At 41.4% G+C, this 17651-nt stretch overlaps 2 protein-coding genes across 8 annotated transcripts; both read left to right on the top strand.

Annotated features, from left to right (window-relative positions):
* The first annotated feature begins 3667 nt into the window (after positions 1-3667).
* LOC100279897 (uncharacterized) lies at positions 3668-8293 on the top strand. Its single transcript, NM_001152849.1, is given in 8 exon segments — positions 3668-3984; positions 4108-4428; positions 4608-5007; positions 5084-5234; positions 7075-7410; positions 7495-7684; positions 7778-7908; positions 7983-8293. Coding segments are annotated over 4 exon segments (558 nt in total). The 5' UTR covers positions 3668-3984; positions 4108-4428; positions 4608-5007; positions 5084-5234; positions 7075-7302; the 3' UTR covers positions 8112-8293.
* A 1619-nt stretch (positions 8294-9912) lies between these two features.
* Positions 9913-17599, top strand: LOC100383265 (uncharacterized). Of its 7 annotated transcripts, XR_563533.4 has the most exons (11): positions 9913-10182; positions 10706-10853; positions 11005-11156; positions 13083-13147; positions 13365-13421; positions 13864-13998; positions 14751-14856; positions 14994-15024; positions 15106-15212; positions 15337-15649; positions 17402-17599. XR_563533.4 is itself a non-coding variant. In XM_008674952.4 (10 exons), the coding sequence occupies exons 1-10, from the start codon at positions 9985-9987 to the stop codon at positions 15358-15360; spliced, it is 1020 nt and encodes a 339-aa protein (XP_008673174.1). In that variant the 5' UTR covers positions 9917-9984; the 3' UTR covers positions 15361-15803.
* Positions 17600-17651: the final 52 nt, after the last annotated feature.

The raw sequence follows: 17651 nt of genomic DNA, 5'->3' as shown, positions 1-17651 counted from the left end.
TGCCCCAGGCTGTCAGAGCTCCAACGGTCGAACCCTAACGGTTGGGTGACGTGGCTGGCGCACCAGACTGTCCGGTGCGCCCATCGATAGACAGCCTCCCCAACATCCATTTTGGTGGTTGGGGCTATAAATACCCTCCAACCACCACACTTCAAGGCATCTAAGTTTTCAGCCATTGCATTCAATACAAGAGCTCTATACTTCACTCCAAGACACAAAACAAAAGATCAAATCCTCTTCAAGTCCCAAACTCATTCCATAGACTTAGTGGCTTGTGAGAGAGACATTTGTGTTCATTTGAGTTCTTGTCGCTTGGATCGCTTTTCTTCTTCCTCCATTCTTGTTCTCAAGCAACTTGTAATCAAGCAAGAGACACCAAGTTGTGGTGGCCCTTGTAAGGGGTCTAAGTGACCCGTTGATTAAGGAGAAAAGCTCACTCGGTCTAGGTGACCGTTTGAGAGAGGGAAAGGATTGAAAGAGACCCGGTCTTTGTGACCACCTCAACGGGGAGTAGGTTTGCAAGAACCGAACCTCGGTAAAATAAATCACTGTGTCATCCGCTTTCATTTGCTTGTGATTTGTTTTTGCCCTCTCTTTCGGACTCGACTTTATTTCTTACGCTAACTTCGGCTTGTAGTTGTGCTTAAAGTTTATAAATTTCAGATTTGCCTATTCACCCTCCCTCTAGGCGACTTTCATGTGGTATAAGGCAAAGATATTTGTTTTTTCAAGACCCTTAATTTTGATATATGTAGGATATATGATAGGATAAAATGTGATGAAACTAGGATCATCCTGAAGATTTATAGCATAACACATCCTGCAAGGATATGCACATGTCCCTTGTGAGCTATCAGTGTCTAACTGTGACTATGGTAAGCTAGCCCACATATTCCAATAGAGACATCTAGACATAGTTTTAATGTAAGTAATTGTTTGTGAGTATTTCATTTTATTATTTTTTGAGATGTGTTCTTAAACTGCTAACTAGCTAGTTGCCCGTGCTTTGCTACGGTTTTTATATATCATATAAATAGGTATTAAGATATTTATTCAAATATAATTATTGTTTATTTTTAAACACTAAGGTATGTGTGGTTTGGTGGTTACCTCAAAATGTTTGGAGAAGGGGGTGTGGGCTTAAGCGCTCGCTTTGCACTATTTTTTGCACGATGCGGTAGCGGGAGGGTGAAGTCGTGGTATCACAGGTGCCCACATTAGGTTCTTAATAGATTATTAGTATATATAAGTTGGTGGGGTCAATTTGTTTTGGACCATAAGATGTGTTTTCTTTAGTTGGATCAATGATCTTATAAGTTTATCCTAAGGTACCTCCTTTCAACCACCAATGGAGAGAGAGAGAGAGAACCATATGAGCACTTCTAGTGGTAGGTTCCACCTCCCCCCACAATCCTCTACTAATGATAAATGAGGAGAAAGTTGTCAATAAATGACTTGAGAACCCTCCTTCATGTGATTGTAGATATTTATTTGTCTTTCCACTTAGGGGTTTGCTTGAGTTTGAGTGTCGTGACAAGAATGAAGTAACTACATCTTTGTTTCTCTTAAACCTTGTATTTGTTTGATTAAAATTAATAATTTGTTGTTGTTTGCAACATGGATATTGGAAGTGTAATTTTGATGAGTGGGTATATGAATCTAAATCTCTTTGGCTAAAATACAAATGGGTGGTATGTTCAGGAGATGAAAAGGAAGTGGGCTGCCAAGCAAAAGGCGGAGGAGAAGAGGACAAGGTGAAAAAAGTTCAAATGCAGTTCATAAAGGACCTTGTTATTGGATTACCTAGTGAGTGCTTGGACTATATAATTATTATGTTATCCTATTTTTATTTTCATGTATGTGTCTAATTTATTGTATTTCTCCTAGCATGGAAAGAACAACACGATGAGTGTGCCGCTAAGGTAGAACATGTCAAGTTTAAAAGATGAAAGGTATAAGTGAAAGAAAGAGAATGCTACTCACACTACTTGTCTCGGATTGTGGAAACCCATGTGGTGGCGAGGATGAGATGGGCAATTATAGACTTCGTGAGCTTGTTGATCTAGTTGAGCAGAGTACTACACACAAAAACTACAACAAGCAGAGAATGATGTCTAGATATGTGAGGCTATTGATCATTTTAAGGTTGAATCCTAGAATTGAAATAAAATGAGATGGAGGAAGATGTGTCTAGCAACATGAACCAGATTGTAGTAAAGGATTTGAACAAGGACGACGATGGTGACAAGTAGCATAACATATTCTAATTGATTTTTTGCATGTGGTATATTTTATGGTCAGGTAATGAAGGGTCATAGGGTCCTTGATTACCTTGTTTTGGTGAATACCTATGAGGAGTGGGATCATTGAACACATTACGTACAACCATGTTCAAACATTAGAAATGAGTCCTCATTGCCGATTTCACTTAATTCTTCCGTTGATCCTTAGAGGTAATTGAGGTCACCTGGCTTATAATCAAGTCTTTCAAACCCACGTAAAGTATCCCCTTAACTAAGATACCATCCTCATTTACATCATAATATATCTTCTCTCTAGTTGTAGTAACCAACTCATTAAACAATGATCAATCACTAAACACATACTCACTTTGCATTCTGATAACGAAAACATTATTTCACTCATTTATGTTCGTACTGCCTCTATGGTATAAGATTAGTAGATTGTCCATCTATTTCTTACATAGGTCCTGTTTGGCACAGCTTATTTTCAGCTTCTTCATAAATTTAAGCAGAAGTTCTGCCAAACAGCTAGCTTCTGCAGCAGCTTATCAGTTCAGCTGCTTCTCAGAATACACTAAAAGCAGCCAATAAGCAGAAGCTGCTTTTCACCAGCTTCTCAGATAAACTGCTTTTTCAACAAGCAGCAGCTGTGCCAAACAGGGCCATAGAACCAAACTTATTCCTTTTAAAACTAATTTAGACATAAGCAATTAAATACAAGTTGAACACTGCTGAATTACTAAGTAATTATCATCAACTAAAATTTACCTAACTTAATAACTACCTAAGTTATTAAATGCTAACTATCTAAGTAATTAACTACTACTAACTAGCTAACTGATAGGCCACTCACTACCTACATATATAACTAAGTTACTAAATAAATTACTAAGTAAATTATTAATGTATAAAAAAGTTGCCTTCACTAGTGACTAGGTGGGGCATGGTTGATGGCGTCGGGTGGGAGCACGTCCGGTACCAACGATGCAGGGGCAAGACGAGCGCGAGGCAATGAGCGTTGATGCGCAGTAGAGCAAGATGAAGAAGAGAGAGAGAACAACGAAAGAAATGAGATATTGTGTATAGGGCTGGAATGTTGACACGCTAGACTATGGCATCGAGATTGGTGCAAAAATACTGGTGCCTTGGTCTTGGCACCGACCTCAACATGCTAAAATCACGACACACTATTTATGATGTAATTACCTTTAGTTAAAAGACGCTATGGATTGAAGCCACCCCCGCATTTCACGCGCACGGTGGACATCGCATGCCAACACGTGGCGTGGGCTCGGACCCGAATAATTCATTCAATCCAGCAGCAGAACAATCGAGTTGCGTCCGCCCCTTGCCCCCTCCCTCTCCGTGTCTCCGATTCTGGATCTGCCCATGCCGTAACCCGCAGGCTCCCGGCATCTCGCTCTTGCCTCCAAAATTCACCTTCGCCGATTGCCGTCGTGGGCCGCCGCGATGGCGTTGCGGACGCCTCGTACCACCTCCGTCGCATTCTCCGCTGACTCCCCCCTCGGCGGCGTCCCAATACGCTCCTCAACAGCCTGCTCCGTTCCCACGCCACCTCCTCTCGCTCCGCTGCGACCACCGAGGACCACCAGAGCGGGACGCCGCGGAACTCGTCGGCCACGTCCTGGCCGTCGCGCATGCTGACGACGAGGCTGTTGCCCTCCCGGGCGCCCTCGGCGCGGAGCTCGCACGCGTCCTGCGAGCGCGCGGCGCCGCTGAGGTACGCCTTCACCTCCTCGTAGGTGTTGTCGTTGTCGGAGACGGGGCCATAGCGTGAGTAGCGCACCTCGCCGCCGGGCTCCGAGATGTCGATGGTCACGTAGGGGTCCACGACGTTGAGCAGGCACCGGGCGCGCCGGCGGAGGAACAAGTTGAAGTAGGTCCGGAACAGAGGACAGGGAGGGACCTAAAATTCAAGCCCAAAGGACCAAAGCCCGAAGTTTCTTTTCTTCCCCGCAAAGAAAGAAGGCAAGAGTTCTCGGCTTCTCGCAAGTCGCGACAGAGAAAGAGGCGGAGTTGCGGAGAAGATGCAGAGCAGCAGCATGAAGAGGGAGATCAGCGAGGCCCACGACACCATTCGCTTCGGCATCAACGCCGGCGTCAAAGCGGACCTCGCCCCGCCGCACCCGAATGAAATCCAGAAATCATTTCTTCGTTCTAAATTGTAAGTCGGATCAACTTTTACATACAAAGTTTTTCTTTTTCCATCTGCAAAACCAAAACGACTAAATTAAGAATGGAGCCAAAACGACCTCAATTTAGGAATAGAGGGAGTGGCTGGTTTCAATTACTTGAACTATATATGGAGGTGTTTGATGACAGGAAATAGGTGTTTGGTGACAGGAAAGTCTAGAAATAGGTGTTTATAGATTCATCGCGACACGAATTCACCAGAAAAGGTTACAAGAGAAATGCAGAGATTTATTCTATGGAGAAAGCATCAGGGCATTCTGCTTTGCGTCACAAAGTTTCAAACCCAGCAAAACCCCCAGTCGATATATCAGATAGGATGATTGGTGATACCAAAGGAAGCAAACTCAAACACACAAAGTTTCAGAAGCACAGCTACTGCTTGCTCCCTCAGGCGACCTTGACCTCGATGGTCTTGGGCTTCTTGGGCTCCGGCGGGGGCAGCTTCTCGACGGTCACCGTGAGCACGCCGTCCCTGCACACGGTGTCGCATCGGGCGGCTCGACGAGGCGGACAAAGCCGGTGGCAGACCATGGGTGCAATGGGTGCAGAGGTGAGTGCCTGGATGATTCCGTCTGTTCTGTTCTTATATAATATTGAACAAATATTCAGACATGATACAAGTGCAGACTTAGGTGGATGGTTCTAAATGTTCACGACAAAAAAATGTGTGGCGCATGGGTTTCTGTCCTGAGGGTGCGCAGATCGGTCGCCATTAGAAAGATGCAGCTTCAACTACTTTGGACCAGGTGCAAAGTCATGGCAGTTCTGATAGGGCACGTAAGTATTTTGCTTTCTTGATACACTTCAATCCTTCATTTGTTCCACTGCACTGACATTCGTTTCTGACAAACCCATCTCATAATCTCACTGATAAAATGGACTTTGTACTAGCTTGCTAATTTATGACACTAGATTCGTTTTGAGTACACATTGTCTGGACAAAATCTAATAAAATTACAATATCCAGATGAAAGCACAAACAATATTTTTTATTGCTACTTATGTTTACATTAACCAGTGGTGGTCATTCACTCCTGACTTTCTTAAGAAAGAACGCAGACGAAATATTTGCAACAATGACCCTTCTTGGAGAGGGCTCATGCCCATTCTTTGTCAGGAACAACACATGCTTTGACTGCCACCGTCCTCTGGCTTCCTTTCCCTCTCTCTCTTTATTTGTTTTTTATGAGGTTGTGTCCAAAATTGACGAAAGGTGATAATGTTTTAGCTGCAGTGTCAAATAGCCTATGGTACGTTTGTGGTATAGTGGTGTTACCATAGTTCTGTTTAGTTCTATGATCAAAAACTTTGACATGGTTTCCTTACGGTGCTTTCTTAGTGTTTCCTATCATTGCATTAAGTTGTTTGGTATAATTTGCAGTCAGCTAATACGATACGAAACGTCTTGACATCTTGCTCAGAGCCTTAGCAAGGGGGGCACTGTACTCCAAGAATTATAGAAAAAGTTTATAACAAGGGGGGCCACTGTACTCACAATTATAGTCTCCACGGCTTGATACTCTAATCACAAACAAATTCAAAAGCAATCTTTAGGATTCACTAGATCAGATGTTGCAACTGGTACTACCTCTTGATCTGCATGGCAGCACTCATGTAGTCTATCCATTCATTCATTAATATTATGTTTGCCTAGCCTGAAAAATCCCAAACATGGATATGGATAAAGAAACATTAAGTAAAGAACAGTGTGGTCTCTAAATGTTAATAGAATATTCAGTTAGGCTTGTTTTGTTGTTCAGAAGATTTTAAATATGCTGCTTCATTCAGTTGACTGAATTTTCCAAAAATTCTCACAACTAGGATTTTTTAAAATCCGCTTTCTGAAATCATCTAAAAGAAAGCAGGGAATCACAAATTAGTAGAGAATTTTGTGAAATTATTCAAAAAAATTCAAAGTATTCAATGAGTCACTGAGATCTTTGAATAATCGATGATGCTTCATTGCTCTTTCAAACAAGTATTACAGGAGTCATTTATAAAACCGTGGAAAACTTTAGATAAAATTCCCATGAAATTAGTGTGAAGCAACGCAGAACATTAACCTATTGTGCACTCATGCAAGGAACAGAGCACCCAGTACTACTGGTTCTTAGATAAATGGATTAACACCCAGTACTGCAAGGAACAGAGCATCCGTGCATACCTGTTGGCAACAAAGCCTTCTGTTGCATCATTATGCATTCACTTTTGCAATGATTTTTTTGCACTGATAAAGAGAAGTAGTCTTTTATGTTATTTTGCCACCATTTGCAATAGTTCTAGCTTTACTCGTCGGCCAATTTATCAGTTGCAGGTACTAACGGTGCCAGGCTACCAGCTTTGACTATGTGATTTCATTACTTGTTGTATTTAGAAAATCTAATATTATGAAGGTCAACTTTCTTATTTTACTGAAAGTCTAAAACACACTACCTATTAACATATTAGTGCCTGCTCAAGTGCAGAAAAATGGTCAAAATCTTCCTTGTGTTGTCTTAGCAATGCTTTAGCACTCCATATATTCTATTATAATTAGGCAGGGTTGGAGAAGAAAAGCGCATCACAGGGAATATCTATGACACTTTTATACTCATGTTCTTGTGTTTCTTGTTTGCAGCCTACACAAATCTGGAGTTTGAACACACGACAGGTGATATGCTTATCTTTTGTGGATGGACTGTTCGCTTGGCTTTTGCTGATTGAATTGGAGCTGCACTTGTAGTTTGGTAACGTTTATATACATAACTATGCGGATTGCGTTAGCTAGAATATGTCTTCCAGTACCTGGGTGACAATGGGCTCTAAATTTTAGAGTGTTGTAGATTTGTTTTGTTGCAAATGTGGCATGGCATGGCTTGGCTTGCAGCTTCGAGTACTGGTCGTTCGAGATCCTTGTGCTGTTTGCAGGGCTGATGCCCGACTCTCATCTCAGCACTTCCATCATTGCAATGTGGTAGTTAACTTAACTTACTCTAGCTACTACCATCATTCATTTCGACAATACATAAAGTGGTAATTTCTACGTGTTTGCTAGCAGCCAAAACACCGAAGCCATATCATACATGATCACCTATGGCTTCGCCGCTGTCATCAGCACAAGGGTGTCCAACGAGCTGGGAGCCCGGAACATCGCCAACGCCAGGAAGGCGCTCACTGTGTCGCTGGCGCTGTCCCTGATGCTGGGGGTGGCGTTCCTGCTGCTCCTGGGCCTCGGCCACGACCTCTGGGTGCGCCTCTTCATCACCAGCGAGGCCGTGGTCAGCGCCTTCGCCTCCATGACGCCGCTGCTCATCGGCTCCGTCGTGCTGGACTCCACGCAGGGGTACTCTGCGGCGTCGCCAGGGGCTACGGGTGGCAGCACCTGGCGGCGTGGACCAACCTGGTGGCCTTCTATGTCATCGGCTTGCCGCTCGCCATCCTCTTAGGATTCACGCTCGCCTTCCAAACCAAGGTACAATATCTGTTCTATTCTGAATGAATGAATGTTAATGTACCAAATTAACAATGCATGCCTGTGTCGTTCAGGGGCTGTGGATGGGGCAGATATGCAGCCTCCTCTGCCAGAACTGCGTCCTCTTTTTTATCACCCTGCGAACCAACTGGCAGGAGTTAGACCTGACCATATTCAACAAGGACAACGATTTTGTCTGCTAGGAATCTAGAAAGAGTTTTTCTTTTCTTTTTTGCCATGTGCTGTTGCTGAAACATTGAACCATCAGCATCAGGCTTCGACAGAGCTGTCTGATGTTTGTTCATCAATTCATCACCAGTGTAACACTACAGATTGTAACATTTGGAATCTCAAGGATAGGAATTAAAAATGTTCTGATACACCAATATAGTTGACGCTTTGTTGATAGGACGTCCGTAAGGGCGCCTACTGTTCTAGTATCTTAGAGTTATATCTATGGTACCGAATCATGTAGCCTATGTAGCTTCGATGTAGATCACGCATTCACGCGTCGACAAGAGTTAAACATAGTAATAATTCCACTAGTGATGAATAAGTGCAATTTTAATAAAAAGAAAAAATGCAACAAATCTGTCGATGCGAGGGGTCACGTGATGTCGGTGCTGTTGGAATCGGAGCTACGCCATCCGCGGCATAGAATGCCACTGCGTAGCGTTAATCTAGTGGATTGTGCATCGCTAACCATTTCAACTAGCGATAAATCTATGCGACATGGCAGGAGGTGATGGGTGCCGGCCATGTGCTCATGCATCGTTTGATGTTTGGTTCTGAGCATAGATCTTTCAACAAATATTTTTTTATTGAAAGTACCTTTTTTGTTTGCGGGACATGCAGCTAGTGTGACAATTCACACGAGTGATACAACGGAGTAGCAACTGTAGAGATTAGAGGTCATAGATCAACACATAAACAGATCTAGTAACATGCAGTTTCCCTTAGAAAACATACTCTTTTTTAGGGTAGTGAACTAATTTGTTAACCAGATTTATGTGTTTTATCTTTTTTCTTCTTCAAAATCCACTCATATGACTCAGCTACTATGATGTGATGAGCATACAAGTATACTGATGAGGTGGAGTTAGAAATGTCATTGCATACGAGGGACTGATTTTTTATTTGTTAGCTCTTTTAAAAAAATCATTGACATTTGGATCTCTTACATTTTAGTTTTAATGTACTTTTAGTTCTATACTTAGGGCCTCTTTAATAGGGCTCTTTCTCTGTCTCCTCCAGCTCTGGCTCTAGATTTGTCTCTTCTAGAAAAACAGTTCTCTCCTGATTTTCTAGAAGGGCTCTAGAAGAAGCTCCCTGCTTAGCCCCCTTTAGCTGGACGCCTTCTCCTTTGGCTCTTCGTAAAGCCATACCAAATAGTCTTAAAAAAACAGCTCCTCATCGAAAGCCATCAAAAAGCCAGAGCCGTTTTGCTATTGGGAGCCAAAGCACCAGAAAACAGGCTTCTACCGGTTCCTTCTATCCCATACACTATAATGTTTCACGAAATTACATTCTCTATCACCGTCTTTCGTGAGAAACTGTTCAAATGAATTGTAAAACGTCTCTGGCTCCTTTAGAAAAGCCAAGAAAGCGGAAGAGCTAGGGCCGTTTTGAGAATAGTTAGAGCTGTGCCAAAGAGAACCTTAGTTGGAAACACAGTTCCTCGCGTAATTGTGTAATTTCTTCCACACCTCTTTGGTAGTTTTTTTGAAAGAGCCCTTAGAAGATCTTCTGTAGGAGACATACGGACCTTACGATCATGGATCACAAATACGATGTAACATATCTCAGCATTATTTTATAGAGAAATTTAAATCTATACCATTAAAAAATTATAAACTTTATATATATCATTGCTATCTCATATACATGTAGGATCTATATGAGTCAATCAATGACATATGAAGCTAATAATAATATATATCTAAAGTTGTAATCTTTAATGTTATATATCCAATCATTTCTATATTATACGGTGTCAAGAGGTATGCTTCCGCAGTTCCGCTTCAAAATTCCGGTGAAAAAGGAAGACGACAGCTCCAGACCCCTAGGCCCCTAGCCATGGCCGGAGAGGCGGGAAAAGACCCCCAAGCGTGGCTAGCCGCCAACGAGACGGCGTCGGCCTTCCTCTCCCGTTCACTCTCCTCGCGGCCCCCCATCACCCTCCCGCCACCACTGCACCGCGCGCCTCTCCGCCCGGGCAACGTCGTCGAGATCGCCGGCCCGTCCAACTCTGGCAAGTCCCACCTCCTCCTCATGGTAAGCAAATCCACACCTCCTATACTCCTTCGGTCCAAAATATGATGCAAATGGCGCCAACCTGGTGGCGAGCTCGCAATATTACTGGAAGTGTCACCACTCACCAGTAATGGTCGCCGAGAGTATCGTCATAAAATCAGAAATCATTTAAGCTATAATTGTGTACGAATACAACGTTGGTTAAGTTCTATACTTATAACTGGAGATCTGCAGGACTTTTAGGAATGTCGGCAATTTTGATAGGCTACAATAGTTTCTGACTCTGGTGATGCATACTTGTATATCTTCAACGAACACAGCTGTTCCATCCTCTTGGCGCTTGCTCACTTGCAATGCTTCATACTGGAAATGAGGAAACCACTTTGGTTTTTGCATTTTGATACTGAGTTCCTTTAGAAAAAGAATATATAAGCATGAGGCTCTTATGTGGAAAAGCAAAACACTGGGACCAATTTATCGTTAAAATGGCATCCTTGTTCTAGTAGAATGGAACGACTAACATAGAGTAAGTTTCGTATCTCAGGCTGCAGTGCAGTGCATATTACCAAAGGAGTGGGAGGGAATCTACTTTGGGGGGCTGGGGAGGGCGGTCATGTACTTGGACTTGGACTGCCGATTTGATGTGCTACGGCTGGCTCAAATTCTGAGGAATCGTATTGCAGAGGGCTGCCGTAAGTTCCACTCACATACTCAAATTTGTATCCTTAACTTGCAGTGTTGTATATTGAAGAGCCTGGGTTCAACCTAAACCTTTTTTATATATTCTAGAATTTTATCAATCTGCACTGCATATCTTCATAGAGCCCCTTTCACATTTGACAGGTTTAGCACACCTTAGAAATGGAGACCCTGAAAATGATGTCACTAAAGATGAGTTTCAGTGTTCTCTTCAAAATACACTGTTTTCTGATTGTATGCAGCGCTTCTTGTATGCTCGATGTTGCAAAAGTCCTGAATTCATAGATGCTTTGAAGGTAAGTTCTCTGTGTTTGCGGCCATATCTCAGGAAATCACTACCTGGTTGGCATGCTCATATATTCCTCACTTGCTTGAGATGGTGTATAAAAAAACAGAAATTTATAGCAACTGGTCTACCTTAAATTGCTTACTGCTAACCTATAGAACCATTGGAATTTGAAAAGAACTGGCTGGATTATTTGTGGTTAGTATTTGGGAAATTTTTTTCTGTGGATAGCGTTGAAAGAGTATATAATTTCTTTTTCCTATCGGCCACACATGAAAATTTCACTGTGTGCTTGGAAAAGGATGATATTTGCTAGCAGCCAACTATGCTGTATGTTACACATTTATCATCAAACACTTCTGAAATCATTCGTGAGTTTTTTTCCTTTCGTTAGTCTTGTTGAAAAAATGGAATTTTACTAGCTCCAAATATGATAGGTGTTTTGAGCCAGCTGTTGCAAATACTTGTCTGAGACCCCCTTGTGTTGCAAATTCTTCATCTGGATGGTGGTACATAATTGGTGTTGGACGGTTGACCGCCTAGCAAAACGGGGTCTGCCCCACTCAGAGGTTTGCCCCTTCTGTGACCAAGCCAAGGAGTCGATTAATTACCTTCTGGTTGGCTGTGTTCTTCCTTGCCAAGTCTGGACCTCAATTTTTCAGCACCTGGTTATAACACAATTAGCACCTGATCCTTCAGTGGGTCGTTTCTGGATGTTGGAGAAAATTAATCACTGCAGTGCCAAAAGAAATGTGTAAGGGCCTCAGCTCCTTGATGATCTTGGTGGCGTGGGAGGTCTGGAAACACCGAAATGATAGTGTGTTTGAGAATTTGAGTCCAAGTACTCAGGCTGTGCTTAGGTCAGTAAGCATGGAGGTGGCCTCTAGTGTTCAGCAGGGGCATCGAAGCTCGAAGAGCTCCTGCTCAGGTTGCTGGCCCTTGGATTTTAAGCCCTGAGATCACTGGTTGTTTTTTCTTGTAGCCTGTGGCACGACCGTGATCTATTTTCTGGGGTGTTTGTGTGTGTGTAGTGTTCCTGTAGTCCGGGTTTGGGTCCTTCTGGACTCGTGTACTCTTTTTTCTACCTTAATTAAATAACCACAGCTCTCTGTAGTTCAGAAAAAATACGCGAAGTGTCAACAGCACTGGCTTTCTAGAACTGATTTCACGCTCCCCACCTTATGCCCAATCATCTTAATACCACTGTGCTTTAGGGTCCAAGTTTTGCCCAGAAATAAGATTTTTTTTCCTCGTGCCTGAAACTCTGAATTATTTGTTGTACTTTTTGTCATCCGTGCACGTATTACAGGAAAGGAACACTATCATGTCCAGCCCATTAGAGCCCAAGCGATGGGGGAAGGGTCAACTCCAGACCTCCCTAGGGTTGGCCCACTGTTCATGTGAATGGTACCCATATGTTCTTGTTTGGAAAAATTCTCTATGTGCCATCGGAATTTATACTCATCCCTTGTGTGCCATTGAGTGGCATATAGGGAATTTTTTGTGTGTGTATGACATGTGGAGCCACTGGCACACAAGGGATGAGTATAATTTCCGATGGCACACAAGGAATGGTTGTTTACGCTAGTTCCACATAGGGTTTGTTTAGATCAGATTGAGTTGTTTTTTCCTTAACTCTAGAGATTATTTTCTTAAGGGTCAAGTTTTCTCATCTATATAAGGATGACACTATATCTCCTTTGGATTAACCAAGAAATAGATCATGAGTTCCTACCCCTTCTCTATCCTGCCTTTGCGGTGCGGCCGACGGACATTGGCATGTCCGTGCAGCTTTGGTTCAGGTTCATTTAAAGTATGTTCCTAACAAGTACATACTGTAGTATCGAGTCTCAAGTATTACTGTAGATAGGCAATTGATAGGGGCATTGGAGGAAAATGAAACCTGACATCTTATTCTCTGATTTCATTACTTTAGACTGTACAGTCTCAATCAAGGAGGGAAGTGTCCGGCGCTGGTATATATTTTGTTATGATAGACAGGTATTTCACTATATATTTTATCTGAATTTCAAATTTTGTTAGAGTTGTCACACCCTTTGCTATAACTGGTCCTATTATTGTTATTGGCTTATTGTTGTTACATAGAAAATGACAAGTGATATTTAACCTTTCTTTAATTAATGAAGGCAGATAATTTTTGTATTTCCATTCCCATATCGATGGCTAACCTTTCATTGAAACCTACCCCTTTTTACAGCATTGGTGCGTTCTACTGGATAGATCGTGGTTCTCAAGCTTCACGAGAGAATAAAGGGTAGTTTGAAGAAACACTAACACTTATCATAACTGTTTGATTTTTTTTGATATGCTAGATTCAATGCAGCAACTGTCCATTTGGCATAATTTGTTATAATTTCATCAATTGTCTTAAAGTCACTGTTGAGGATGATGAAAAGAAGATTTATCTCTACTTTGTTGAAAGGAACTTTCTTGCAACATATGGGAGTAGAAGACAAGAGCCTCTGGGAAAGGAAAGGGAAAGTAGTTTGGCCAGGAAATCTAGCCACTCAGATACTGTTTGCATGTAAAAAACAGTGTAATAGTTATGTCATGTTATAGCCATGCTAACAGGGAGCAATGGCACCAAATTGTATTTTTAACTGAATCAGTTCAGTTCCACAATACCTTTTTAGCTAAAATGCTTACATCAGAAGTTTATCTCTGTGCTTTTGGTCTAATTAGAATTATTGGTGCAGGAAAACACTGCAAAGCATTTTTGAAAGTGTTGTCCACGAGTTACGCAAGATTTTGCAACTTGAACCTGCATTGGTTTTGGTCACAAAGGCATCCGTTTATGGGGAAGGCACCACAACAGCAAATGACTTCAATCGGTAATCAATATTGTAGCCTCAATTTTCTCTAAAAATTCTACTTTGCAATTTTTTGTTTTGTGCTGCCATGTAACTGCAGGATGTCAGAGCTATATACCAGTCTTAATTTTTGTAACTAATTATGCTAATCACTGTTAGTTATATTTTCAATTCAAATAATATATCATTTTGGAAACATTTATTCTCAAAGCTTGGGATTATTAAACACCAAGATTATATATTCTATTGGGACCTACATTTGAGTGTTCGGGCATCAGGTTTTGGCAGTGTGGGCTACTTTCCTTGAATATGATGGGAGGTGAATCATATTGCAATTTTATAGTATATAAAATGAACCATTAAATTATTATTACTTTTGAGCATGCGAAAGAGCCTCTAGCCGAGTTGGTTAGGTGGTCTGAGTAGCACTCTTTAGATCTTGGGTTCGATTCCTCATGGGAGCGAATTTCAGGATGTGGTTAAAAAAATTTCCTCGTATGTCCCACACCAAAGCACAGATCTAAGGCCCAGTCGCGGTCGTTTCTCACATGGGCTACGGTGCCGCTGTGTATGGGTGGGACAGGGGTTTCTCGACCTGCATGAGTAGGTCTTTTTTTTTAATATAATGTCCGGGGGCTGTCTTACCCCCCGCATGTCGAGTTTTTTTACTGTTGAGCATTTCAGTAATATTTGCCTCCGTGGCAGCTTGCTTATTCAAATCTATGGTTTGGGCACCCTACCTGAAAGTGTTAGGTATCTTGTATGGTATTTAGGGATTCTTCAAAATACATGCTGGAGGATCCTAGCGGTTTGGGATATTCAAGACGGGAGGAAGAAAGAACTCTCTCTAATCGGGAATATATGCCATCAATATGGCAGGTCTGATAAATTGACACTGAGGTTCAATCTTTATTGATGAGTACTCATGTATACAATGTCAATCTCCCTCTTCTTTAATGTGTTGGAATAATCATGACCGCGCAGGCTAAAATTTCTCTGAAATTGTGTTTTTGCAGTCTTTTGTCACACACAGGATAAACCTTCAAGGTATAGGTTGATGGATCTATCGTAAATTATTTGTAGTTTACTTTCCTTGGTCTCTATAATCTTATTAATTTAATTTTACAGTAGAAGCAGAAGTTCCCTCTGTGCTGGAAAGTGAGGTGCTTCCTTTGCATACTTCTGAGTGGGTGCAACCTTGCCTCAAAATGAAGGAGAAGTTTTCTATTATGGATGTAAGATTTTGGTATTCATATTCCTTTGGCCTGCTGCAAACATAGCAGTTTACTAATACAATTTGAACTTTTTTGAATGATACCGTGTTTGTGTTAATTGAGAATATTCCTTATCAATGACCAGGATGGTGTTAACCTTATCCACTGAATTTACCAGTCTGGCATTCTGTGATGAACATGTCGAACCTCACTGAATTGTTGTGATCTGATTAAGAAAACAGTATGCCCACAGCACGCCTACAGGATGTTATGTGGCAGTGTCTCTATCTTGGTTCTTTTATTCTTTGGCATGGCACACATACAGAACACAGAAGCATAGAACGTGTGATGGCTGAGTACTGTATGATTTTAAAGTTTATCCAATAGTACCAAAAAATGGAAACTGTTCTCACGTTCAAGAATTCTTAACATAGTGGAGCTGAGTAACCTCTACTGATGTAAGTCTCTTATTTTTAATTATTTTCTATTTGTGCGTGTGTAATTCGCTGCAAGGTGAGACGTGAGTGACTGGTGTTTTGTATGGGGGTCAATCCCCCTTTTTTCCCTTCTTAATATAATTATACATGGCTTCTGTGTGATGGAGATTTTTTCCATTTGTGGGCTTTACTTGCCAATTTCAAATTGTCCAGCTTTTGTACCTACTTTCAGTGTGCTTTTATATTGAGCTTGTTCGCTGCGGCTTGCTGCGGCTGCAATCCGGCTGCGGCTGCGGCTTCTACAGTATTTTTCTCTCTATGGATTGCAGCTGCAGCAGTCCAAACAGCTGCAACAGTGTCGGCTTGTAGCCAGCCGAACACGCCCAATTGCTATTTTGAAGTTTTTGATAGGCTTGCAGGTTGTGCATATCAGCTTTAGCATATTTGTTGTTTTGCACATATGTGCAGTATTATGAGCCAGGTGCTGTAAATCATGTTTTCATGATACTTGAAGATTATTAAACAGTCAACAATTTATTTATGCATGTATTTACTTCCAGTTTTCATCAGCGTGTTTGTTTCCATTTGATCATCTGCAGATGTGAAATTATTTTGAACTTTTTCTTGTTTTCTCACAGAAAATGTACCATTACCATGACTTTATCTTTAGCTTGTTGCAGTATCTAAGTAGGACCCTGAGGCCCAAAAATAAACTTGCATGACATAATTGCAAATTTACATAGTACTATTGTAGAAGAAATGAAGAATGACTCCTTAATAAAAGTATAAAACATGAATGTGATGATTAAGTAAAATGATGAGGTAACTTTTTTTTTCTTGGCTTGGTGTTTGGCATTACATAGTGCTACCTTGCACTATAATCTACTACAATGTTCCTTGGAAAAGAGAGCCATTTTATTTATACAATCATTTGTCTGGTCTATTTGCTGCTTTATATCAATGCCATGCAAGTTTATCTTAAAGGTTTGTTTATTCCGAAATCCAAGAGCATGAGAATATGAGGTTTCCATTTCTGTAGAAGTATAGATCATAGGAAGTGCACGAGATGCATAACCAGTCACCAGGAGAATAGAAAGCATCAGTATGATCTTGATTGGAAAGGTATACAAATTAGGTAATACCATCCAGTAAATCATGTGGCAGCCCATCATGTTGCAGTGATTTTTAAGGGTTAATGAACGTTGGAGCTCATCTCACCGCCAGAAACAAGGTGTGTTTGAACTGAGGCCTGAGAAATTTGGGAACTCATTTGGAGATAGCATAATAGTTCAATTTGGCACATTGATTTATGCAAAGTAACTGATTGGTTGGTTTCTGTGGAAGTGTTCACTTTGTTTTTCTAATGTCTACTAATTAATCGTCTTCTTCTGTATGGCGTCATGTACTATGCAACACTTTATTGTTGGAACATCTCATTTTAAGTTGTGAATCTTGTTTGCTTTCTAGACTAAAGTTTGTTTTTCACTCTGAGTTGTTACTGAAGATTTAATTCTTATAGTAGTTGTACTTTATCCCTTTTTTGTCAATGTCCCTGCAGATTCTTATCATCCAGCTAGTGTTTCCCGCTCCTTTTTCTAGGAAGAGATGTACCCCTTTTTGGTGATCACAAAGTTACCGTACTTAAATTGTTGTTATTGTTATTTTCTCATCCACTCCAGCACTGTATTTTTTTCCTCGTCTCTGTTTGTCAATCAGCATGTCGACAATGAAGGTGAGATCAAAGCAATCATCAGCAGTGGTCATTTTCTGCAGGCCTTACAATTGATGGGTGGGAACTCCCAATACCGATGATCAAGTTGCTGTTATCACCTTATTTTAATCATGGTGATGCTTGGTGCCGGGAATGATGAGTTAGCATGTCGCTATTTATTCTGTTTTTTTGTACATATTTGTTAGGGATAAGTGACCCTGTATTATATACATTCCTGTTCAGACGGGTACGTTTCGTTATCCATTTTGTCTCACACACAGAGAGGGAGTGAGTTCATTTTCCACAAGGACT

Source organism: Zea mays, chromosome 3 (genome assembly GCF_902167145.1).
Source record: "Zea mays cultivar B73 chromosome 3, Zm-B73-REFERENCE-NAM-5.0, whole genome shotgun sequence".
NCBI lineage: Eukaryota > Viridiplantae > Streptophyta > Magnoliopsida > Poales > Poaceae > Zea > Zea mays.
The sequence above is the reverse complement of the archived record's forward strand: the minus strand, read 5'-3'. Positions and strand labels throughout refer to the sequence as shown.